General features: G+C 37.4%; 1 protein-coding gene and 1 long non-coding RNA gene across 4 annotated transcripts in view; one reads left to right on the forward strand and one right to left on the reverse strand.

The window, feature by feature from the left end:
* Nucleotides 1–3,367: 3,367 nt before the first annotated feature.
* On the forward strand, nucleotides 3,368–26,744 carry LOC148424539 (uncharacterized). Its single transcript, XR_015865459.1, has 3 exons — nucleotides 3,368–3,537; nucleotides 20,205–20,266; nucleotides 26,598–26,744. It is a non-coding gene; the product is annotated as an uncharacterized LOC148424539 (long non-coding RNA).
* The window catches only part of mdga1 (MAM domain containing glycosylphosphatidylinositol anchor 1), a 172,448-nt gene continuing 152,257 nt past the window's right edge, over nucleotides 6,848–27,038 (reverse strand). For 2 of the 3 annotated variants that reach the window (XM_088413726.1, XM_088413725.1), the window contains 2 exons: nucleotides 12,512–12,629; nucleotides 6,848–10,128 (listed from right to left, as the gene is read on the reverse strand). In XM_088413726.1, the coding sequence (XP_088269852.1) occupies nucleotides 10,043–10,128; nucleotides 12,512–12,629 (204 nt within the window). In that variant the 3' untranslated portion in view covers nucleotides 6,848–10,042. The remainder of the gene's footprint in view (nucleotides 10,129–12,511; nucleotides 12,630–27,038) is intronic. The other variant, XM_088413727.1, reaches the window with a different exon arrangement.

The raw sequence follows: 27,038 nt of genomic DNA on the forward strand, positions 1-27,038 counted from the left end.
AAGCAGAAAGGACACAGAAGTGGGAAAGTAAAAGCATTTACTCGTCAAGCTAAAGTAACTGGACTCAAAAAAACTAGACGGGGATAGCTGGAAACTAGACTCAAGAACCCAGACTTAGGAAACTAGACTCCAAAAAAGAAAAAGAAAAAGAGCTTGCGATAGCTTGAGATCTTGATGATCTGACGATGAATCCCTGAAATCGGCGAGCTTAAATACTGTCAGAAATCAATGCCATATGTCAATAACTCAAAGTGAAGAACCATAACAACTACATGTCAACGGGAACAAAACAGTAAAAACAGGACACTGTAATACAAAGGTTACAATTACATAAAAATGGCAAATGGTGACAAATGCATGACCACAGCAACTGCTAACTAAAAAAATCAAATCCAGCACTGTATATTTGTAGTGTGACAGCCACTACTGCATAGGAATATACCAGCAGTGTTCATCAGACCATTTTATGGACTCATTTCAAATATGCAACTTATTGTTTTATTAAGGACATCTTATGCCAGCAAAGGTTTCCTCATCTTGCTCTACTACGTATTCCCCCTACTTGTTTGTTTTGCTCTTATTTGTTGATAGGCTTTCACTTTTGTTTTACCGGGACAAATTTAATTAGAGCTGAAGGAATACAAATCAGTGTTCAGCCGACAAATGCTATTTGGTCTCCTAATGAAGGAGTGTGCGGGAGGATGGAAAGAATTACAAATGTGCTTTCAAGTGTTGGATTGGGATTTACTTTAGGAATGGATTCCTATTCATTTAGGAAATTCATGTAATTTTGCACTCCTGCTTAATGACAGCAACGAATGGATTGGTTTCGTTTTAGAATATTGTTACGCTACCTCATATTCACCCATGCATTTTCTATAGCACTTATCTTCACTAGGGTCGCAGGAGTGCATTACGCCTATATCCCAGTTGACTTTGGGTTAGAGGCTTGGACTGGTCACCAGCCAATCGCAGGATCAAAAAGACAATCAACCAAGCTCACATCACATTCATGCCTAAGTGCAAAAGAGTCTTTGGAGTATAACCACATTTAGAATTTGTGCATGTGTTTTGTAGTGTTATGCAGTGGCTCATTTAGACAAAAAAATCTATACAGATTTGCCAGAATAATTGCCTAGTTTACTTTTTTCTAGGATATAATCTGTTTACCTGTTTTGCAGCAACATTTGAAGCCATTTTATCTTTTTAGTTTCATTTTATGATAATTCAGTCAGTTGACGTGATGACTACACGTTTGATCCAAACGTTTTCATTGCATAACTAAAACCTTTCCAAAGTTTTCAATGACGGTCACATAAACAACAGAATTAAGCATTTATCTCCATCAGCGCCAGCCTAGCAAACATAGTCAACATGGACTCACTATCTGCTCCATGCTGATGTGGATGCGCAAACAGGGATCGGATAAGCGAATCATTTAGGGAGAATGGATCTCAGACTAATTGACCAGGAATAAGATCACTGGTTTATGTGGTATATTTAGCTTGTGTCAAGGACAATGTCGCAACTGTGGAAAAAGACACACACAAAGTGTTAAGTTCAAGCAACCTAGAATATTCAAAAAACAACCAACAGACATGTTTGAAAGAAAGCTTTTCAACAAGGGATATTGTTTCAATTTTGCATTTTCAACTGCGGATAAGGTGTCATAAAAAGGTTTCAAATTATAGCACTTGGGTTAAAGCAACAAGATTCCGTAGGCCTCATCAGTTTTAATTTTCAGTTGTAGAAATAAGAGTTGCACTACCATCGCTCAGTATTGCTGTATAAAGACATGACTCATACAAAGTGGTACAGGAACTCTGAATATGTATAACCTCCAGTGAACTTGGAAATTACCCGAAATGGAAAGTGGATCGGCATTGTCTTGTAAATCCAAATGTGATTACAACATCTTCCTGTGTCTTTTCTTTTTTGTCCTTTACTCTGAGAGTTAGTGACCTTGTCTATATGCGGCACACACCAATCGATAGCTTTGATCATTACAGCAATGGGAGTTACTTTAATTCCAGCTCCATGCCAAGGAACACCAATCCCCGGAATTTATTCCAAACTCAAATGTTGCACATCTATCTTTCCAAATGTCTAGCTTTTATAAATGTCAATGTCAAGCATCTTGGACAATTCTATGTGTTGGTGGGTGTTTATAGATACAAATATGTCCATTCTGTCAAGCTTTTAATTAATTAACATTAGTGGAGATGGGTGAATGCTGATAGCCGGTATTATATGGCATCTGATTTCAAGGTATCAAATACTCATGAAGGCTACTGATTTCGGCAACCGATACGACTGATAACCCTAACTCTAACCTCCTTGCCAGATGGTTGCAACACAGATATAGGCACATAAAGAATTCAATCTCAGACGCATTTAACCGTCGTGGACCATTTTTGCATCGTTTTCTTCCTTATCATTCTCATAGTATTTTAGCCAAGGAATGGCACACTCCTGGTAGTGTGATAACTATGTGATCATACCATGTTGAACCTTGACCCACCATATTGCTCAAAATGGCAGGTACTGAATGAGTTTTAAAAATCAGCAATTTGAGAAGTAGCTACAATGTAAAGTTTTTGCAGAAGAGGCATTTAAATGGTTACAAACTACTTAATTGTGTCATTTAACTTTTCATATCATCCACTAAGAAAAAGCTAATGTCGAGCATTCTGACTGACCGTAAATCACTTTTTTTTTTATTTCCCCAGCTTAATAATCAAACGAGAGCCATCCAAACCTTTTCTCCATTCATTCCCGTTAGAAAAACAACAACAGCAAAAAAAAACAACATACAAAAAACTCAGTTGATGTTGTAATTGCCATCAAATTTGACATCAACGGCGCTCCTTGTTAGGGTCCTCGTTGAGATAAAGTACACGGCACAAATTGTTCAAAGGGGGGGAAAGTGATAAAATAATTGCCGGGTATTTCATTATCTCAAAATTTCAGCCTAATTGCTAAGCCGTGTTTTCCTACTTTATGGTATCATACTTGACAGTAAGAACTTGAATCTGTTTTTGTTTTGCATTTCATTTTTTTAACACGGACTAAAACTCAGAAGCAATGTGATGCAACAAATAACTTTCAAAAGGCAATAGTAATGCGGAAGAGATTTGATTCGATCAAATCAAATGAACACCAGAAATCAAGTGTGAGAAAAGCCCGTAAAGGTCCATTTTTTGTCCAAAGACGTGAACAAGGTGGAGAGAGCTTATGACATGCAAGCACAAAAGTCAAAGAAGTATTGGAAGAGAAAAGATCTGAGAGATTTGACCTTTAGCACACATTCAGGTCATTTGCACTCTTTTATCGCTCCCATGAGAGCGTAAAACATTTATCAGAACAATTCCACTTTTTACCTTTGCAGCCTTCTTTTTTTGACTGAGGAAACATTTAAGGAAAGCGGAGCAGAAGAGCAGTGATTGATGAATAATGTAAAGAGGACAGTCGTAAGGATGTCCAATTGTTCTCCCTGCACACTGGTAGCTAACGCACAAGAGATGTGTGCGGCGGAAGGTAAGACAAGACATTTTTACATGAAATTCTTAGACGTGTGTTGGCCTTTCGAAATAAGCCTAAAGATACTGTTTTGCTTTGTTTTTTAAATACACGTTCCCAAAACATGCATTATAGGCCTAGTAGAGACTCAAATCATCCTCAAAAGGTTTTTAAAACATTTCTTGAAAGCTAATATTGGCCGAGGTAGAGACCCATTTTTTTAATTAATTTGCTAAAGTTAATAATGATAATTAATGATATTGATGTATAATAAGTCTGTTCATAGTCTCCTAGTAGGGCTCTGGGGTTGAGGTTTTCAGAGTAGTTAACCTTAGTTTAAAACCCTAATTTGAAACTATCACCCTAGTCTGAAATGCTATATCAAAACAATAGTGTGAAACTCTACTTTTATATCCCACATTCATTCCTGATTTAAAGCTGTTACAAATTGTAACCCTACTTTAAAACCCTAATAATAGTTTGAAACCTTGATTGAAGCCCTAATTGTTTGAAGCCCCACTTTGAACCCTGAACTCTACTTTGAAACCCTACATTGAAACCACAACCTAGTTCGACGTCCTACTTTCATGCTCACTTAATCTTCAACTCTACTGAAAAACCTGAGGTCACACATTCTGTATTTACTCATAATTTAAAACTACTATAAATTGTGACCCTAACACTAGTTGAAAAACCTATTTTCAAACCCTAACCCTAGTTTAAAATTTTACTTTTAAACCATGATCGTAGTTTGAAACTCTGCTTTGAAACCCTATCTTAGTTTTAAACTATAACTAGAAACCCTAATATTTATTTGATTTATTAAAAATCTGAGGTCACACATTCTGAGAGTTGGATTTATTTTCACCCATAGTTTCGAACAATGATTACAAACTGTGTGCCAACCTTAATACCCCAATAATAGCGTAAAAGCCAAGTTTGAAACCCTTATCATATGATGAAACCTTACTTTGAAACCCTAACCATATATTTAGAAGGGGAAATGAAAGCTACACTCCAAATACTGCAGGAGCACACCAATTATTGTTGTTTGTATGATAAGTGATGTCCTGTACTACACGACCAAACGTCACCTGTGCTTGCATGCAAACAAGATGATGACTTGAAAAAAGATTAAAGCAAATAAACTACAAAACACCATCGGTGCTAATATTTGTGCGACAAGGATGAGTGTAATCACACAGTGCTGAAGCGTAATAGATGGTGTGGTATTTGTTTTGACGGTAAGACCTTGTGGTGACACACGGCGTGATGAGATGTGTGATTCATTAGACGTCATGCTCAAATTAGCCTTGCACGAGCGGACAGCTTTGGATATAAAACTCATTAGCAAGCTGACGCTGATATTTTTTTTCCTTTGCGGGTGCTTGTGGGTAATTTATTTCCTCCTTAAAAAGCTCATTAATTGTCACGTTTGCTGCATCCAACACATGTTCAATCCATCACATCAACAGAGAGGCGGAAAGATAATCCAATGAAGACATATACAAGGGCGTTGAGCTAGTAGACAATATGGAATCATCATTTCATTTAAAGATGTAATTATATCGGTGCTAACCAGGTTTGGACATCCGCTAGACAGGACAAAGGAGGCCTAATGGGGACAGTGGGACATACTGTAAGTTTGACTGTAGTCCACATTGCAGTGGAAAGAAATGTTTTTGAAACTCGTTTTCAAACTAAGGGAAGCTCAAATGGTAAAAAGAGCAAGTATTCTAAAATTGACCCCTGTGGAACACCATATGACAGAACACACAAAAAGTCCTACCAGCCTGCTTGTGCTGTAAACGAACAAAGAAAATATTGTGTGTATATGTTGGTGTATTGCACGCTGCAAACAAGACAAATTAAATGGAATATCCTCCCACTTGACTCTACCTGTGTGTCTGCATTTATTTCATTTCGTTCATATGGCTGGATATAATAGGTGTTCCATTTATTGGATGATTTTACAGAGCTGTACTTCTCCCGGGCCAAATTCAATCTGTTCAAGAGTGGATACAGTATATAGCAGGTGGAATGTTAACAGTCAGATACCTCCTCCTGTTCTGTGGACTTAAGCCCAGCCATGACATTAAGTGCTCCACTATAAAATGAAGTGAAGATACTGTATAATGTAATCAAATGGGTTGATTCTCGAGGTGCATTTTGTGCAAGTCTGGCATCACCAGCATCAGCAATTAAAAATTATCACTACATGTGATACGCAATATCAATTAATTGAATATGAATTTGAAACAGAATTGAAAAAAAATAAATACATAAAATGCTTGTACTCACCAAAACAGCTATCCTCAAAAATACTGATTTCAACACTAAATCCATTCTTTCTTTCCTCAAGACTTTATTGACTTTGACATTTTTCTGCCCGTCGGCCATTGTGGTTTAAATAAGCGAGGAGATATATTTGATTTTTGTGGTGAAGATCTGGCTCTGGTGTAGGCTATACCGTGTAGCTTGGTTGATGTCCATAGCGCTGCCTCCGATCCAATCACAGGGTGCGTGCATGTCATACTCAATGTGAGAACTTCGAGCTGGTCTTACTATTGCCAACTCGTGATCTGATTGGCTATCCCAACTATCTATTAACTATATGTGCCCATTCACTTAGAGTGTACTGACGCCCGCAATGTTGATTCTGAAGGCCTCGGGCAATTTTGATATCGCCCGACGACACAAGTTAACTGAAATTTTATTGGATAAAAACTCTAACCTAAAACTTCAAAACTGGAATAAGTGTAATCAAATGGATATAATTTGATGTAAGATCTACAGTCTGTCATTGTGGTGATAAACGTAATTATGGCCAGTTATTTATTTATTTGTCCAGAGACTCTCCATTTGAGGTAAGCTATTTATTTGTTCAAGTGGACAACACAAGATTAAATGAGACAACGTGTCTCTTAGAGTGATCTTCCATTTTAGGGAACCGGGTAGATTTACAGATGGCATAGCTTTGAAACAAAGCCTTATGCTTCTTGGATAAACACAATGTAGATTAGCAACCAGGTGGCATTTATCCAAGAAATATTTAAGCTTGGTTTGGATCTTAAAAAAAAAAAAAATAGAACCTCAAGAGACTAAGTCAGTTTTAAAAAGTGTTTTCCAAAAACAGATGAGCACTTTTAACCTTGTAATCTTCACAAACACTGTCTAATTGTATCAGTTAAAATAAAATGCAAACAAAGGTTCTTCATACGTTATTTTTATAGGCCTTATTTTTTTTTTAGATAATACATTGAAGTAATTAAAAAAATAAAATCATCAACTCAGTTTGAGAGACACAAAAAAGACAAACGGCACACCATTGAAAGCGCAGGTCTGCTTACTTTGCTTGATTTAATTCATCCATCTGTAGCGCTTTGTCCAGCTTGAGCAACAGACATGGGAACAAAAAGTGACATACACCCACTATAACGTACACTTTTGCAGTAGCATGTGGTTAAAGCAAAATTAGATTAATTCAATCAATGCCAAAGATCGTCATACTTTTTTTTTTTTAAGTCCAGATATTCTAGCCCCAGGGTTTACATTATTTACCTTATTTATTACCAGGCAAAAAATAAAAAATAAAAAAAATAAGTACAATGGTAATAGATTACTGTAGGTAAATAACTACTTCAACTGTTTGTGCAATTGGTTACCTTTGTACTCTTTAAGTACTTTATCAATTACTTTCCAAAAAGTAATCTATTATATTAGAACTAGAAATCATACATTGCCATTGATGACAATGGATGTCTAAAATGCATTTTCACAGAAGAAATCAGGGCACAAGTAAGATCCTAACACATTAAAAATTATGCACGAAATACTCTGCGACCACAAATGATTTGGACTCAGTCACTGCAGTTGTTGGCTATAAATGTGAAAATTATATTTTTATAGGACTATAGCAATCAATTTCCTCAGTACTTAATTACCTCAAACAATCCAATACATTAGCACCTCACTATCGAAAGTAATCAATTACTTGATTACTGACGATCAAAAGTAATAGTAAGTAACTTTAGTACTTCATAAAATACATAAATGATTACTTTAGTGTTTAATTTCCTAAAGTAATTGGTTACTTTAGTACATAATGACCAAAAATAATCAATCACACAATCACACAAATACTTGATGACCTAAAGTAGTCTATTACTTTAATATTACCAAACCCTTGCTAAAAATGGAAAGGAAAATATAAATAAGTACCTGGGATTGAAAATCTGGACTTTTAAAAAAAACGTAACCATGTCCTCAGGATTGAATGGATTTAAACACACACATAAAATAATCCATAAAAACATGATGTGACAGGCAAAATACAAAGAACGCCGGAATCAAAATAGAGAATTATCATTGAAAAACCTTATATAAACAAATGATTAAACCAGCTACGGTTGTACTCACAGTACAGACCTGTATGAATAAACACAATTATACATTACAACTCATTAATGATGTCATCGGACGAGAAGATGAAATGCTACCATAATTGTAATCATAAACTATGGGTTATAGAGCTATAGATATGAGTATTGCTTGATTTTACCAATCATATCCGGACCATGCAATGTAAAGCATGTAACCACAAAGGTTGCGATTTGTCAAGAGAAATCTTTTTTTTTTTCCAGAAAAATTATCAGATATGTGGTGACACCTGCTTTCCATTGCACAGCGAGGATATTTTTGTGACTGTTCACAAGACATAGACATTCAAGCGTTAAACAATATCAGCAGATTTCCTCTGTAATTCACCTTTCGCCAAGACCTGCCTGCTTCACTACGTCCATCAAGCTTTCGGCTCCATCTTAAGTATTACTCTTCCAAAGTTACTTCCACCTTTCAATGTGTCAACGAATGACAATGGATGTGAATTGTGGTTTGTCGATAATACAGAGCTACATACAGCAGCTAAAGCTAGCAAACGCTCTGTTTACTTACTGTATACAATCATTGGAAGAGTTAGCTCAGCTTGTTAGGGCGTCACATTAATAAAGTCACGTTAGCAATTAGCTAACTGTGCTAAGAACTTCATTGTGTGATTTGAAAGGTAATGCAAGTATTTTTCCAGTGCTTTAGGTAGGACAACAAAAATACTGGTACTACCTCTCATTTGAACCCAAATAAAACCTGCTCTTTTTATATTTTAATAATCTGATGTTACCCACTGCCTAATTTACCTAGCAACAGTCGAATAAGGGTTGTATTGGGATTGACATTTTTCCCCACTTAATATCATTACCAAGCTGAAAGGGATTAAATTGACACCAATTGATGTGGACGTTCATTTCTTTTGTGTACATTGCCCATTCAGATGCATATTAGTATCTGATTTTGGTTGAGAGCTTGTAAAGTCAGGACCTGCAGCCAATACGCTTTATTTCACCACGATTCTCTTTCAAAAGAACCGAACAGTAACATTATCAATTAATTAACCTGGAAAGCATCGGACCTTGTTTTATCCTGCATTCTGATTAGCTAGGCTGTCTTCCAGGGGCGAGGCTTAGAGAAAAGGTGAATTTTACACATCATCCGTTCTGCGCAGCAGCTACATACACATCTCCAGCTTCTCTTTATGGGACATTCAATGACTTGTTGCACTTTTGGGCTTTCCATTCCACACGCACAATATGCTCGATATGCTTACAACCTGACACCTGTGTCACAACACTCACGTCACCCGTTGCCCGTGGCATAAACAAATTCAAAAATATCAAAAAGCAGGGAATTGCTCAGACAAATTGTAACGTCACATAAGTTCAATAAAACTCAAAGGAACAACAGAGGTCGTATAAATGTTGTGCTTCTTTAATTTCAGTTTATAGAGTCCTTCGGCATCCCCGCTTATATTTAAACTTTGCTTATATTTAATATATAGAGATTAATGTACACGTAGAATCCACACTGATCTTACTTTCTTTGTGGTGAGCAGAGAGGCTACCAGGAGTGCCATCTTCCTCCTCCTCCCTGTCCTCACGTTGGGTCTTTCCAGTCCGTTCATTCATTCTAGTTGAAGCTGTCTCTGTCGCTCAGCGGCTCGGCTGGTGGCGAAGGTCAGCAGAAGGAAAAGTTCATCCACATTATCTGTCTCGTTCGCCAGCTCCCCGGAATCCCTCGTTCTTTTCCCTCAGGTCATCTTTGGTAGAGTGTCCGACACTTTGGTGTGTCTCGGGGAAAGGGGAAAGGGTGTGTGGAGGGGGGAGGGGGGGTCGTTGATGTCTAGACGTAGGCTAATGATGAAGACAAGGGGACACTTGACATGGATATTAGGAAATGTAATGGACTAATAGAGAAGTTTGGCTTAAATACGTGTTAAGATTATGTTTGTTATAATATGTCATTGGATCAAGGTGTTTAAATAAAGTAAATGCTGTGTTTGCATGGATCGTGGATACAGGGGGGGGACACAGGCGAGAGGGGGAAGAAGTCGGGTCGAGAGGAGAAGTAAGAGCGCGAGTCAGGGCAGTGTCTGTCAGCACAGACAGAAGGTGGCGCTGTGGTCAACCGCTCATCATCTGCAGAGCAGGGACACGATGCAGGGGAGGAAAATGGTCGCCCACCTGGCCAACGGGAGGGCCTGGGAGCCACCGATCAGAACTATGAAAGACAGAAGAGCCGTTGAATGAGGAAAGATGTACTAATAAGGGGATGTGTGTGTGTATGTATGTGTGTGTATATATATATATATATATATATATATATATATATATATATATATATATGTATATATATATATATATATATATGTATATATATATATATATATATATGTATATATATATATATATATATATATATATATATATATATATATATATATATATATATATATATATATATACACACACATACATACACACACACACACACACACACACACACACACACTCACACATACACAGTATACATGGGGAAAAAAATCCCCAAAGAAGGAAATCAGCGAATGTCGAACAATATGTGGGGATCAACTCCATAGTGACCTTTCCATCCCCTTTATAAACTGATTTTTCAGCAAAGGAGCCAATAACTTGTTTTTTTTTTGGTATTGTCGGTGGAGGCCATTAGGCTCCTTCCACACAGCACCTCTGGCCAATTTAAAAATTCCCCACCCCTTAATTTGTAAAGAAAAAAATGTTTTTTTCCCCCCGTGAGTACAGCTTGTTCATTTGGGAAAAAAGTGTGAAACCAACAACATGATTAAACCAAAAGCTGACCAAAAAATATTGAATGTTACAATTCCCCGGTGTTTTCATTCATTTGTGCTATGTATGTTTTGACGAATCCAATATTATTCTCACCTTGAATACCTGTCCGGCATAAATTGAAATGAAAGCTTTGCTATTCCTGGTGTTAAGCTCAGCGACTGCACATTGGCAGACAGAAGCGTTGGTATCTTACGGTGAGCGTTCAGCCACCCGCCTGCCTGATAATTACCCATCTGCCTGCACATAGTGCGCAGAACCTGCAGGACAACCTCGCACAACTCTGTAGCGATCAAGAGCTTCCCCCTTCCTGTTTACACCTTCATCCATTATTCAAAATATCCGCCAGTGTCTTTATGCACACATATGTGCCACATCTCACACGAGTGGGCAGGCTAGCGAGTGCACATGCGCGCACATGGCAAGCTGTGGGTTTGAGGAGCTAAAAAAAAAAAAACTGTTAATAATTCACTTTCTCACTTTTGTTGCTTTTCGAAGACTCTCCTGTTGTGGGCCAGGCTGGCTGTGAGGGTGATTTCTCACCTTTTTTTTCCCCCTTTCACAATGACCTTGCAGCCAAATATCAAATTGTCATGACCCACCTTAACATTTGGCTGTCACAACATGACTCCAAATTGGCAGAGAGATCAGTACACTACAGCACCACACATTTGAAAAGGGTGTTTGGTTTCCCCTGCAAACTTTGAGTACTCTATAGCTGGCAGCATACACTGATTTATTTTGCCACTTGCATTTACTCAAATACAAACATACACATGCACAGTCCAAGCTGCAGTCTTATTCTATTTATCTTGAAAGCTTTCTCCTTCATGTTATTTGTACCAGGATGAGCACTTCAAGTCTAAAAGAGTCCTTAAGGATCCGGCTTTGCAGAGGTGTACAGATAATAGAAAACATTGATGATAAACACGTAGAAAATGTCAGCGTAGGTGTAGAAAGTTAGAGGATGAATGCATATTGTACATGCAGAAAACCTAAACCTGGATTGAGAATTAAGATCTGTCTAATACTATTGAAATAAACTAGACTAGTTACATTACATTGAAAATATTCATTTGTACGCATATGTATTTTAATTATTACTGTCAAGAGTTTAAAGTTGAGGGATTAATTAAGATTTGTATTTTCAGATACATCATGTTGTTGTGGCAGATTTATAGATTGATATAAAAGTTAAAAGCGGCTTCCGTCAATTACATTCTTTATCGGGTGAATTGCAACCCTTTCCCTTCTGCTGTATTTGACACCAGTCCCAAGTGCTGACTGAAATGTTGAGTTTCAGCTATTTTCTTTTTTCAATCACTGATTAATTAGAAATCAACATTAAAAACATTTTGCAATGGCTCGTACATTTGCATCTGGGTGCTTTACATTTATGCATTAGGCTGAACCTGAGCTGCTTTATATTATATATATATATATATATATATATATATATATATATATATATATACAGTATATATACATGTGAAACTTTGACATGGTCTTTCATTTTCACTTCTTCATTTTGCTCCTGAGCTTCCCCCCCACAACAGGGGCCTATCAGGTAATGGCAAAAACAGTCATAGCCAATCAGTGTCCACTTCAGGATGCGACTTGCTTTTGTTTTCGAACCCCCAATAAGTCAAGCACAGGAAGGCACATTTAGAGCTAAACGGCATACATAAATATTAAGTTTTCAGTGACCAAAAAACTCTTGCATGTTTTTCTAAGTAAGTAATATTCACCTCTGAAAATCAGGCCCCAATCTATCTTACCTGTCTTACCTGCGCTGGCAACAGTGTTCTCTTGCTTGCATTTGCCCATGGTGATAGACACGTCGTCGATAGCGATGTCACCCTCAAAGCTCTTCCCTCGGATTCCTTCAAAAACAATCTGGAAAAGACAAAATGAGACAAAGGGTTGTGATTGATGGCTAAATTGGTATTTTGATTAAAAAAAATAGTCAACAAGATTACATTTTGGGTTGGTTTAATCTGATAGGAATGGTAATATTCAAATAGAAACTATTACATTTAGTGTGTCACTAGGAGTGTACTGAATTTTTACAGGAACATTTTTGAACTTTGTGGAAATGTTTGAATTTTTGGAATGAGGGAAATAATAGCCCTTAATAACAACATAAAAGGCATGTTGAAATTGCAATCATGTGAATCAGTGGTGACTTTCATACAATAAATAAATGTATGAATTTCTGGGGCTGAAAAATTAGGACAATTCCGCAAAAAAAAAAAAAAAAAAAAAAAGAGTGAATATTTGGAATGATTGTTATTTCTGATCAGTGTAAAATTAGGACTCAAGTGATAAATCTGTGCAATAAGAACATGAACGAATATGAGAACATGAACATGAAAGAATATGAACGTGTGTATGTCTTTTTGTGCAACAGCCACCACAACAAATAAATAAATACAAAGCAGAGAGTGGTTTACAAACTTTTAGGCGGCTTTCCCATTTCAGGCAGCAGCCATCTGGTTTTGACTGACAGTCTAATTACTGTGGCGTGCCGAGGCTCCAAAAGCCCATTGCACCCAGCTAATCAAAAGCGGAGCATATTCTGCCTGGAATATACAGAGGGAACGCAAACAAACAACGAAACTACTTTGCTGCAGCAAAGTAGCATTAATGCCACAACTATAGCAGATATTGTTGAAATTGCATTTACAGTACATATACATGACAAGCTATCATGTTTGAGGTGTCACAGTTAGCAAGCATCAGTATTGCACTCACCAAGATAATGCTATAGTAAATTGCAATTGTCAGATTTAATATTTTTAGTGTATTCCATTTGAGAGGCTGAGTTCAGGATGAGAATGAAGAAAAGTTTTAATCTTGTGCTTCGATCTTACATAGATTTTTGGATATTTTTTTTTTAACTCTTGTTAAATGAATCTCAGCAAACGAATAGATGTTCAAAGAAAAAAGATCCAAAAGAGTACATACTGTACTTACGTTAAGTTATAAAAATTAAACATCAAAAACCCTAGGCAAAACATTGACATATATTAAGGGAAAGTTATCAATAAACAACTAGTTCCTTGTCATGGCTAATGCCAAAAATGAGTAACTAATCTCCTAAATTCTAGTTTCTAAAATGACTTTTTAGTGTCCCTCCACATGCTATTTTTAAAAACCAATGGTCAAAGCTAAGTTTATGCATTATCTATGAACGACCTTCTTTTGTGTTTTGAATTCATGCCATTATTATAAAATTGCTGCATGCATCAATGCACTATCAAACATGTTTGCAAAAAAAAACCAAAAAGCCAAAGTTAAGCTTGTTGCATAATTACAAACAATGCAAAAATAATTGGAAGATGGAAATCCAGAGATTAACGAGTGACCTTGACAACAAGCCCAGTTTCTTTGAGCCTGTATGAAACATAAATAAGATGCATAACAAATTGCACAAAAGCAAATGGGACAGCATGTTGTGACATAATTCACACTGCTTTATCTAAGGGGTCTTTATGGCTGTGTTAGCAAAGTCAACTTTAAAAAGAAAAAAAACAAAAATAGTTCAAAAGTGATCAGTAGGAACAGCAGTGGTCAGGCGTCAAATTAAGCGCAATCATTTACATTTATTAAACTGCCTTAAAATAATTATAGACTGCTCCAACCAGCCGAAATGTAGCATTCGGACGCTGCTAGCTAGCGGCAAATTTACACTAAATGCAGCGCTAAACGCTGGCAATAGGCATCGTACAGTAAACTAGTTAACAGTTAACCATTTTATGTTGGCGACAGGGACAGTTTGGCAGAGACGTTGGAAATGTAACTTTTTTTATTCATCATGTAATATGACAAGAAAAAATAATGTTTCATCACAAAACCGAGACAGGTAAAGCTTATTAGCAATGACTGTAATGATCTTTTTTATACTTTCTCCTTGTCCTTCAAAAGACAATGACTAAAGAGAGCTTCGGAACACTTTGTCAGGTTAAGTTCTACATCTTGTACTGTAAATAGATGTAAAAATGGGGTTATGGGTCACAGAAGGTTGCCGCTGTCCTAAATGTGCCTGATGTATAAGGCTGACATTCAGCAGTAATTACACAGCCTACTTTGTGACACGCATGTAAAATGCGCTCACTTTTAAGTCCTTGTCGTAGAAGCGTGTCACCGAGAAAGTCGAGTGCGTGACTCCAAGATCAAAGCGGCTACAGTAAAGCTTCCAGCCGGCGCTGCGAACGTGTCCCTTTGTCGAGCTTTGTAACCTTTAACGCCGCCATTGATGTGCAGTCCTCGTACGTGAGGGGACGCGGCCGCGAGGGACGAGGCTGCCGGAGAGTGACTTGGGATAAAGAAATAAATAAATAACAACTACCCAGGTAGCAAACTTTGGCACGAAACACAGGATGTCCCCCGGGTACTTCGCGGCGGAGCAAGCGGGGACACACTTCGCCCCTGATTTTGTGCGTGTGCGTAGAAGTTCTTGACCTGAATAAACAACTGGCATCAAGGCCAGCAGTTCTAACTAAGTCAATTTCAGACGGGATGCTGATTGGCACCCTCGCAGGCGCGAGACAGATGGCGCTTTGCTGGAACAATAACAAGCCATCGCCGCAGATCTGCTGACTGACAATGCGAGGCAATTTTGAAATGTGCACGCCAAGCTAAAAACAAAACAACTAAACATTGTTTTGGTTACACTCCTCCCCTGAAGGCGCAATAAAGACAAAATTAAGAACAAAAAGCTCATAAAACTGCGATTTTCATTTTATGAATTTACATGATGTTTTTCTCCACGGCGGAAAAACAATTTGAATATTTCTACAGCAGTCGGGTTTGGCCCGACTCTTGTTTTGGAGGGACAGGAAAAGAGGCCTGCTCTCAAAGACATTCACTTTTGCTGGCAGCGGCAACAAAGCAAGGGGAAGCTGCAGAGACGAGTGGCAGCACCTCAAAGGCCTCTGGCGTGTGCAGTCAGTACTCTGCGCACAGGACGGAAAAAGTAGTTTGACTTCTCAACATGAAACAAACATCCGTGTGAGACCCAATATGCTGACACAGATAACATTTACTTAAAACTCACAAGCATTATAAGTAGGGCTGCGCGATAATATCGATAGACAGCAATACAAAATGACGCGATATGCATATAGCAATATGACATTCATTTTTCAATATATCGCTTTTGAAATTCCTTATTTTCGTAATATTTCGTTTTTTATATCAATCCGCCCCCGAGTGGCTTTTGCATCATGATTTTTTTTCCATACAGTGGTACCTCGGTACTCGACCATAATCCGTTCTGAGGTGGTGGTCGAGCACCGATTTGTTCGAACACCGAAAGCAATTTTCCCCATAAGAAATAATGGAAAGTATGTGTGCACAAGTAAATGTGCACAAGCAGTACATGATAAAGATAAAGATAAATAAAGCATTATAAACCATTTTGTATAATTTACTTACGTTTTGGAGAGTGGTTGATGGCATACAGGAATGGATGTGGAGAGGACGGGAGGGAGTTACTCCTTCCATGATGACGCTAGCTAACTGCGACGCGAGGTACACCGCGTTCATATTTTGCTATAATTTCCTTCTTCGGTTCAATAGTGGTCCTCATTGTTTTCCTCTTTGCCTTCCCCTTATCACTGTCTTTCTTTGGACCCATTATTAAGGGCTAGAGCGACACGAAAAAGTTTCTATCCGGGAAGAAATACTCGAACAAACGTCTTACTCCGCTGGCGGTCTGAGTTGAACTGGCGCTTACCCGCTGGCCGAGAAGGGCCGAGGAGCGCGTTCGGGTCGGCTCGGCTCGGCTCGGCTCGGCTAGGCTCGGCTAGTCGAGCACCGAAAATCTGATCGAGGTCCGATGCATTACCTACTTGATTTTTTTGGTCGAGCACCGATTTGGTCGAGTATAGAGGCGTTCGAGGACCGAGGTACCACTGTATTATGAATCGTGTTTTACATATAAATCATTCCAAGCGCTTCAAAAACACCACATTAAATTATGTTGCAATAGTGTTGCGTGTACGGTGTGACCGGCGAGCGAGGGATTGGTCGAGCGAGCGAGGGAGCGTGGAGGAAGCGCATGCGCGGCAGGAGAGCAAGTAGTTTTGTTTCGTTTTATTTCGTTTTGTATTCTTTTATATACTGAGTAATTTTTGTGATATGAAGGTGGGAACAAAAAACATACAGGTGACCCTATTTGAAGGTTTCAATGTATTTGATAAATTAAAATAGATTTCTTCTTGTTTCTATTTATTTTTATTTTTTTACCAAACCAACATATGGCAATAAGTATCGCAGTGCATCTTTGCTGTATCGCAATATATCACAATACACTTTTAAGGCACAATACTCATCCCTACTTATAAGGATTTAGAGGTACGTATGTATGATAATCTTTCTCACATTTGATGAAGAGGATGAGTGGTGGTAAGGTGATTAAAAAAAGTGTTTATTGTATCCCTCTGAAACATCCAGATCCAGATATTGTATTAAACTTCAGAATTATTTTAAGTAGATATTTCTAATGTAGGCCTGAAGTGCAAATCACAACAACAAATAACAAAGCCAAATAAGCAAACAAAACAAAAGTCTACATTTCAAATGCAAAATAACTGCACGTTACAGAAGTCGCGGATAATTTTCTCTCGTGCGTTTTTTGTTTGCTTGTATTTTTTGGGGATGTTACCTCTTTTTTTGCAATTCCCAATTTTGTTTTCATGTTTTAACTTGTTTATTTGTTGATTTGCGAAAGCTCTTTACATGAATTGATATTTAACTTTGATGGAGACAACTACAAACGTGGCTCCCAATTCATTGTCTTTTGCGTAATGGCTAAGGAATGAATAATCACCATAAAAGCTGTTTTATGGTACTGGACATATGGCGAAAAATGACATTTTCACAGATGAAGCTCATGTGATCAATCCAGCAAGAACAGGTTAACACAGAGCACGCACACCGCCTGAACCCGACGCCACTGACATTTAACATTTACCTGCCTTCCCAAAAAGATCAAGCGAGCGAGTCACACGCCCACAAACACGCGCGCACACAGAGGCTGAAACTTAAAAAGGGCAACGTACTTCTCGAAGTTTATATGTTAATGTCAGTGTACTTGTCAGGGTGAGCAAGAAAAGGCCGTGAAAACCTTGTTGTTTCCCCGGTCGTGTCCTCAGGCCTTCTCCTCAACAACACCACCGGCTCTCACTTGAAGGAATGTGGGGACTTGTTATTTTTCCACTTCACATTCTAATTAATGCAAAGTGGCTGGACTGGGATTTGCTAAAATAAACAACAGAACAAATGTGTTTTCTGAAAGTTGAAAACAAATCCCACATTCAATCAATAAGGTTTTTATTTTTTTGGTGTCAACTTGAAGGAATAAAGGCATTGTGGGCTGGATTTTATTGAACGGCAGAGAATGACTTTTTCAGGTCCGTTAAATTTGATCCTTAATTTATTCAATTCCAGAGACATATTTTGAAACTTTTTTTTAAAGAGTACAGATATTCAATACCTGGTAATTATTTCTATATTTAATAGCTAAAGGGAGGTCTAAAAATGGACTGATCTTAAATGAATTCAACACTAAACTTATTGATTACTTTAGTGCTTTAGTAATTAAAGTAATTGATTACTTTAGGTGCATCAGATAATTAAGAACTAAAATCATTAATTACTATAGGCATACACTTACTAAAGTGATCAATTACTTTATGTAACTGATGGCCTAAAGTAATAAATTACTTTTTTTACACAACTGATTACTCAAAATATCAATTTCTAACCCCAAAGTAATTGACTACTTCAGCACTGTAGTACCAAAAGTAATCATTTACCCAAAGTAATTCAGTATTTTGATACCCCATTACCTAATCAACGACAGTAGTACAACTATACTAATACAACTATAGTACTTAATTATCAAAATTAATTATATTAGTGATAAATTATCTTAATTGAATTTGAATAACTAGTTTACTACCAGCCGTTTTTGGAACCTTTTTAGACAAACATTTGAAAAGAAAAAGTTAAAAATATAAATACAGATACTGAAATATCTTTTCATAAGACAAAGTCTTTTGAATTGAATATGAGTTAAACACGCTGCTGTAAACATCAAAACAGCAAGTATGGTACCAGTGGGGACCATTAATTTAATTTATTTTGGAATTGTTGCAATATTAAATCCAGGCATAGGAAACATTTTTGAAAAATGCATGGAGTGAAGTTTAATGTTAGCATACCACATAGATTTTCAGTGACAAAATAAAGCCTCCTTGTGATGTACTACGAAAAAGCTAAATCACTTTACAAATCCTTTCAAGGTTGGACAAATAAAGTAGCAGTAGATTACGGAGAGAAGAATATGTTTCCTTTGATTTGACCTTTGATAATCAGGTACCTGAAACTTCTCATGTTGAATATCATTTGAAAATCAATAGGGTGCTTCTGTCAAGTATTTCACTTGCGTTACATGGTGAGTCAATACATTCCTACTCTTTGGCAGAATATTTTCGCACTCTAGTCTAGAGATTGTCTTTTCCAACTGTTCCATAACATACTGTTGACAATTTCTCCCTTCCTTTAGTCCAGGGGTGGCCAAGTTCGGTCCTCAAGAGCCACAATCCAGACTGTTTTCAATGTATCTCTTCAACCAACACACCTGAGTCAAATCAGCGTCGTTATCAGGATTGTGCAAAGCATGCTGATGAGCTAATCATTTGAATCAGGTGTGTTAGTTGAAGAGACACAATGAAAACAGGCTGGATTGTGGCTCTTGAGGACCAAACTTGGCCACCCCTGCTTTAGTCCTTTTTTTTTCAAGCCAGGCCATATTTATCTATTTCGCTGCGATTAGCAAGTATACTCGTCAATCACATTTTTTATTTTTTTCAACGGGGATGGATGAAGGCGTATCTGATTCTGCTTCACTGGAAATATCTAATGTGGAAACAACTATTCTGCTGCACAACCACCAGTAGATGGCAACAATGATCCATTTTATGCAGGAAATTAACAAAGTTTAAGAGTCCACTGGGAGTAATGGCTGAATTGTGTAAAAATTAAAAAATAAAAAAACTCTGATATTTTATAAGATATTAAATTGCCATTGTGCTAAATGAAGAATTTGATTATCTATATGCATAATATGTTTTTAAAAATTCCACATTTGAATTTGTATTTAACTGTGAAAAGTTTAAAAGAAAAAAAAGTCAGTTTGACAGCACAACCTTTGCTCATCAAATGTTCATTGTTTGTGTTAAAAACAAATGAATTTCTTACAGAAAATGTTTCCATTATATATCTTTTTTAGAGCGCTGGAGGTATCGGGGACGGGTAGGGAAATATCCTACTTGGGGTGGAACTAATGTAAATGTGTAATTATTACACCAGACAACCATTACAATTTTAATATCATGCATTGTCTGGAGGGTACTCGCCACTGTTTGGGAATCATTGCACATTTTATTTTCTCTTTTACAGGGCCTTTGCAGTCATCCTTTGCTATATCAAAAATGAAATGAAACGACAAGCAATTCATTCAGGTAATTCCCATTGTCAACATCAGACACATTCATCATTATTGTTGATTGGAACAGAACAAGCGCTCACCACTGACTGAGTGGGAAGGAGCGGCGGAATAGGATGAAGACATGGGACGGCGGTACCGGAGGCGATGTTAAGAGGGAAAAACGCAGAGCAAAGCGAGAAGGCTGATGGAGGAATGAAACGGTCGGAGAGAGAAATGGGATTCGCCCTGCGGACCCTGATACATAACAAAGTTTTAAGAAGGGAGGGGAAAGTGTGACAGCAAAGGCAAAAAAAAAAAAACTCGTTCATCAGCTCACCTTGGACGGCCTATGCAGCACTCACGACACTCGCCAGACTTTTGTGTTGAACAGCTAAAAGTCCTCAGATATCTCGGGGCGTCGCTTTAAAAGCTTTCAAGAATGGCATTTTAAATTCACTATGCTAAAAGGAACAACTTGATGAATTCAGCTCGAGTCAAAATGTCAAGTGTTGTGTGTGTGTAATTTAGGTAGCATTAATAATTTATCACATCATATTTGAATATCTTTCATGAAATACCGATTGAGGGTCATTAGTAATGTAGCTGACATTTAGGTAGGAAGCTACGCACATTCTAACCTCGTGGTTATGAGCGGTCTGCTCAGCCTCTGGTGTTTTTTCTCACATCTTAAAGTGACCATCAAAAATTACTCATTTGCATTCCGCCCTTCAGTTTAGCTCAAATGTCGAACGTCGCACACTCTTTAATGGTATTCACTCTTCCCAACAACAAGAGGATGAGTCACTTCATGAATAAGTCAATATTTTATTGCGACTCTTTAATGACTACGTTGAGTTTGGTTGCCCCTCAACCTGCTGCTGGTCCAACTTAATTACAAGACAAGCTTTTCACACGAGCTGAATACGTAATGATCTTATTACGTCGCGTATCAGTCGTTCCACTCAACGAGACATAAGTGTTGGGCGTGTCTGCTTAAAGATGCCGCAAGGAACGTAAATGATAACTACGTCGCGGCACTCCTTTGAAATTGTACAAATGTGAGAAAGTTAACTTGCGTCTTGACAGCGACAGTTCGTGACAGTGTGATTGGCTGTTGGCTGAGCGCTGAGTACATGTAGTGGCAATTTCAAAAAAGTGTTTTTGTAAAAACATTAATTGTACGTGAAAAATAATTTAGTTTTGAAACTGATTCTAAACAAAATGCTAAATTTGTACTGCTGAAATTGGCTTGGTAAGTATTCAGTTTAGTGTCTTTGTATTTGATCTGCCAGCACTGCTACCGTGTCGTAATTTTTTTTTTATATATATTTGATAACTTAATTGTTGATCAATTAATATCTTTAAAAACACCCTTTGCCACCTGCTGTCAGTACTGTAGAACATTACATTATATGTACTCAAAGCTCAGGTAATAGTCAATCATGGCTCACTTGTTTTCTGGGTTTGGTCATGTGTACATGAAAAATAATTCAATTAGCAAATGAATTATAGATAAAATATTCACTTTTTAACCACTGAATTTGCCTGACTAAAAATCATTTCAACAAATCAGTGTGCAAGTGTTGTGATCCTCCAGGTTACCTATATTACTATATTAAAACTATATTACTAGTATTGTTAAATTGATAAGATAACTGATTTAAAAAAAAAAAAAGCTCATTCACAGCAAATGAGCCACAAATTGTGTAGTCGTTTCTTAAAGATGTTGGCAGGATTAAATCTCTTAACTTCAGAAAGAACATGCATCCAATTGATCCAGCTTTTTGAAAACTATTTTATAGTCATTTATTACATCCATCTATTTCTACATTGCTAACTTGGAGATACAGGCACATTTTGGACTGGTTGTGACGAGGCACATACATAACAACTAACCAAGTTAGAATCTTCAAATAACCTTAGAACCACTTTCATGAGGACAAAATCACAGTAAGCTTCTGTCTCTTCTGAATAACACTTCGTTATTTTGTTCAGCTATTAATGTTGCGAAAACAGTGATAAACCCTAAAAGTGCTACCGCCAATCCATCCAGAAGGTCTGGGCAAACAATTAGCAACACTCAACAACATTTTGAGCTCCTTTGAGATCGTGCACCCCTGCTCCTATTAAGAAAACAAGTGGATACATTAGAGTAACAAGTAACAAGAATATGAATAATTTCAATGAAATTTCAGGGTTACAAATATGACAATCGTAACCACATTGCTGTAGATTTATTGTATTATTCAAGACCAATGCACACGGTGCTCCACTAGTGCCATGAGATGGAAGTCACGTATGCAGCCTCCTCGGTTGCCAGGGAGACAACGCTTCTTTCGCACGCGGCCCTCTCATCCATCTTGCTTTACGAGTCTCGATATGATGAATATTTAAGATGCAGTAATCACTTTATTGATGCTGCAAATATATGTGCCAAATTATTTTTGCCTTTTCACCACACACACTCTCTCTCATCGCAGACTTCTGTTTGTTTAAATGTGAGTGGGAAAATGCAACTTATTTATTTTTCTCTTTTTTTTTTTTTTGGTCCAAACCATACTGTTTTATGCATACTGTTACGTGGCGGCTCTGGTAGCTTCCCCTTACCATCACTGTTTTCATTAATACTTGAACTCATAGGTACGTAAGTGATTACTTTAGGTACTTAAGTATTGAAGTAAACAAAGTAATCAATTATTTTAGGTACATAGGCACTAAAGTAAACAATTAGTAATACTTAAAGTAATTGATTAGAACTTTATTGCCTATGGTAATTGGTTACTTTAGTAGTTATTACCTAACGAGTTCTAGTTACTCAAGTACTAAAGTAATCACTTAAGTGCTTAATTCATTGTCAGAGATTTTTTAGACCCCCCCTGTAGCAAAACACATGCAAACAGTGAACTAACTAACCAACTTCGCACCTGAGAATGAATGTCTGAACTCTTACAAAATCAGTACATAAAACTATGTCTTTGTGATTGAATGAAACCAAGCAGACTTGTGGACATCCATTATAACCCAATCAACACACTACACCTTTAATCCACCTAACATGGATGAAATATTCCGTGGGGAAGGTAGGGCAATTCGATATTAAATGCTTTAATATGATGCATGATGCATTCCCTTATGAATATTCATCATTTTGTTGGCCATGTGTGTGTGGTTTCACAGTTATTATATGATATATGCTCCAAAACGCTATCAATGTGCCTATATAAACATTCAGGGGAAAAAAAAAAAAACATGGCATGAAAAAAATGGATTTTGTCTGCAATGTGCTCTCACGTGTGTCAGTCACGTGTGTTCCAAATGAACCACAGCTTGTGTGTGTGTGTATATAGGTGTGTGTGTGTGCGTGTGTGTTTGTGAGTTTACTGAAGGCGCTCATTACATTCCTCAATCAATACACCGCTGAGACCGCCTAACATCCCGGAGGAGCGCACCTCTACCTGTGCACTCTCTCAGACGTATCCCAATGTCCCCCGTTTTCGTGAAGGAAGCACATTGCCGCAGAAACAAAGTTAATGAAGGGCTCATATACCCCCCAGCATAGGACTTCTGTCTACATTCATCACTGATTCGATTTCCTCCATGCATGCGCACAATGAGAGAATCAGGAATCATTACAACACAACTTGCAGGCATCCCCCGCACATAAATAAACATGTTAATTGACCTGTCATAGTTAATTGCTGCAGGGGATAGGAGACTGCTGTGTGTGTGCATCTGTATAAGTGTATGCAGATGTAATTGGATCTAACATGGTACTTATCCAGGTGCATATGATGTTTTTTTATTTATTTTTCTTTTTAGGACAGATGTTTCATTAAACAATGTGTGTGTGAGTGTGTACGAGTACTGTTTGCCAGTATTAAGAGCAGAGTACCCAGATTTGACTGTCTTTTTAAGAACAGAAAATGATCTGTGATATGTATCCTGTTATTTACATTTGAAGGTAAAACCTTTTTTGGGAGTAACAATGTTTTTTGCTTGAATCAAAAGATGTTATAAAAAGAGTCATCATCTACTCCAGCCTGCATTGCAAGACAGAATGACAAATAGAAACATTAATGCCACTTTTTATATTTATTACATTTTGACTCGTACTGGCGGTGTCTTGTTTCACAAAAGTGTGTGGACCACAACTGCTGCTCCTATGTATATTGATTCGTTGACAGACCCAACCACAAAAATGGAAGACAGAAACCATGTTATTTGAATACTTATGTTAAACGCACATGGTTGAAGTGGACAATTTACTGTAATTATATGAAATCTCAAAGTCATTTTACACTCATCTTTCGTCTTGATATGTGTCAGCTTTTAACGATTAAAAGAAAGCCCGTATTGGTTGACATATTTTTAACATTTAACACACAAATCGACATTTTTTGAGTCCGAGTTTCAAATGTCGAAGTGCATTTCTATGCATCACATAGGTAGTGGCAATTGCTAACACATGCTATCGTAATTGTACAATGGCAGCATGATTGACCAGCAGCTTCTTATTGTTTTCAATCAGCGATTGATAATGTTGATTTTGGTAGAGATGAGATGTGTCGGACTCCACTGTGGACTACAAAATAAAAGTCTGCTATTACATTGGCTTTCCTGCATTACTTGGTGTGTGAGAAAAAGAAACAACTAAAATAGTCGTATTAACAAAACCGGGGGGGGAGGGGGGGGGGGCATTTTGTTTGCCCTCACCACTTTTTACACCACTGGGTTGAAAACATACTCAACCTGACACAGACATCTAAATAGTGAGTTAAAATTCCTGGAAATGGACTTTTTGCACCATGAGCCATCTTTGCTCATGTTATTATATACCATCAAGGAAAACTGACACACTGCAGTACAGGAAGAAGCTATGATATTTGTTATCTTTTCTAAGAAATGTTTATCTAAGAAATGTTTATCCACTTTTATATTTGGAGAGTAACAAACATTTCAGGCAGAACAGTCAGTAGCATCCATCTGTATATTTGTTATTTGGAATAGTGAAAATATTGATTGATGTATTGGCAGATGTGCTCTTGATGTGATTGAGATCCGGTGTTTACTTTACTGAATACTTGTTGGAAAATGTAGATAGAAAGTGATTTTAATTATGACATTAAACAACAAAGTTTGTTGTTATTAAAAATGAAATAAAGACAGCATATTTTTGACATAATTGTGTTTATAAATTTCTTCAGAGACTTTAGTGAGCAAAAAGAAGCATAGGTTCCATTATTAGATGTTCTGTACTGTATAATTATTTCTTTAGAGACTTTTCATTTAAACGTTGTCAATTCTCACTTTGCTTGTGACTTGGTTTTACTACATGGAGGATGAGCGCTTCTTCCTGTATTGTCAAGTTACCTATGTTTTGAAGTTTATACATATACAAAATTAACTAATGGCGACATTCGAAAGGTGACCTTAATCTGATTACTGGAACGTAAATATACTTGAAATTGTGCACATTTATGAGTAACAACTTATCGGCATCACTGCTGAGATGTTTTGAATTTGAATTTTCAAAAGTTTGACTCACACTGTATGACAAATATGGTTGTCACATGTTGAATTAAACTTTTCAATGTATGGTACATATGTAACTTCTACACTATGTCAGTCATACTGTACCAATCTAATACGAAATAGTCAGCCGAGTCGATGTGCATTATTACTTTACCTGTTTGCAAGGAGGTTTTCTTTCTTGCTTAAAGGACATGTGATTTGGTGTTTACTTCCTATTTCGATCTGTGAACACATTCTCAATAAGGCAAATAATCCTCCTGCAGCTGTGTAGACAATCTTGTTCCTGACATTCAGCGGAAAAAGATGCTGAATGTTCACTCAAAAGGTCCTCATTCATCAATACGGACCACGATCCAAAAAATATCTAGAAAAACATTTCACTTTTGAATTTACCTTAAGGTTAATTCGCCCATATGATGATTTTATTCAAGTGCTCGCATTCGTTCTGATTCATCCCCAAACTGGTTTTTACAGACAATAAAGATTCCACTGGGCAAAAAGAATCCATTCCAAAACCCTAGATTCTTGGCACAGGCACCAACATGGCAGCTGCTTGGAGGTTTATTTTTAATGACACTGATATAAATAGATTCAATAACCTTGTCAGCAAATACCTATTACCAAGATTTATTAGCATTTAGAAGGAAGCAAAACATGTTAACGACTGTGTGCGTCAAGTCCATGTCAGTATCTGCGCGCTCATAATAATGGTTGCACAACTTTTCTTTCACTCCTTTCTCTGCACCACTTGTGGCGAATTTCCCATGAAAAATGAATCAAATTCCAAACAAAGTCTGAGGCTCAACTCTTCACTGAATTCCTTTTATTCCAAGGAGCCCCCAGAGTGTACACCCCCCCTCTCCACCTCTCTTCGATCTTGGCTGCATAGGAGACTTCCCTCCTGGGAAATATGCAGATGAGAGGAACCCTTGAGCAGATGATATCTCCCAAGGATAAGAGAGTTAACAAGAACAGCAAGCAATACTATGTCAAAGCATGGAAATAAAGCCTTGTATGCTCTTTATTTTTGTTTTCTTCTTTTTGGGCTAACATACTTGCAGCGGAGTTGTAACATGCCGTGGGCCTGAGTCTGTTTGTCAGCTATCAACAAAGAGTCAATTCTACAGATGACTCGGTCACAATTTGGGGTCAACTCATAGCTCTGCATTCAACATATGTCAATCTGCAGGAGCAAGGAAAAAGGTCAATGCTGTCTTTTAATAAACACAAACTTGGCTGCATCCTCTAATCTCAACTCCCTCCAACCAATTGCG

The sequence above is a fragment of the Hippichthys cyanospilos genome, chromosome 4 (assembly GCF_059441005.1).
Source record: "Hippichthys cyanospilos isolate Australia breed blue-spotted pipefish chromosome 4, RoL_Hcya_1.0, whole genome shotgun sequence".
Lineage (NCBI taxonomy): Eukaryota > Metazoa > Chordata > Actinopteri > Syngnathiformes > Syngnathidae > Hippichthys > Hippichthys cyanospilos.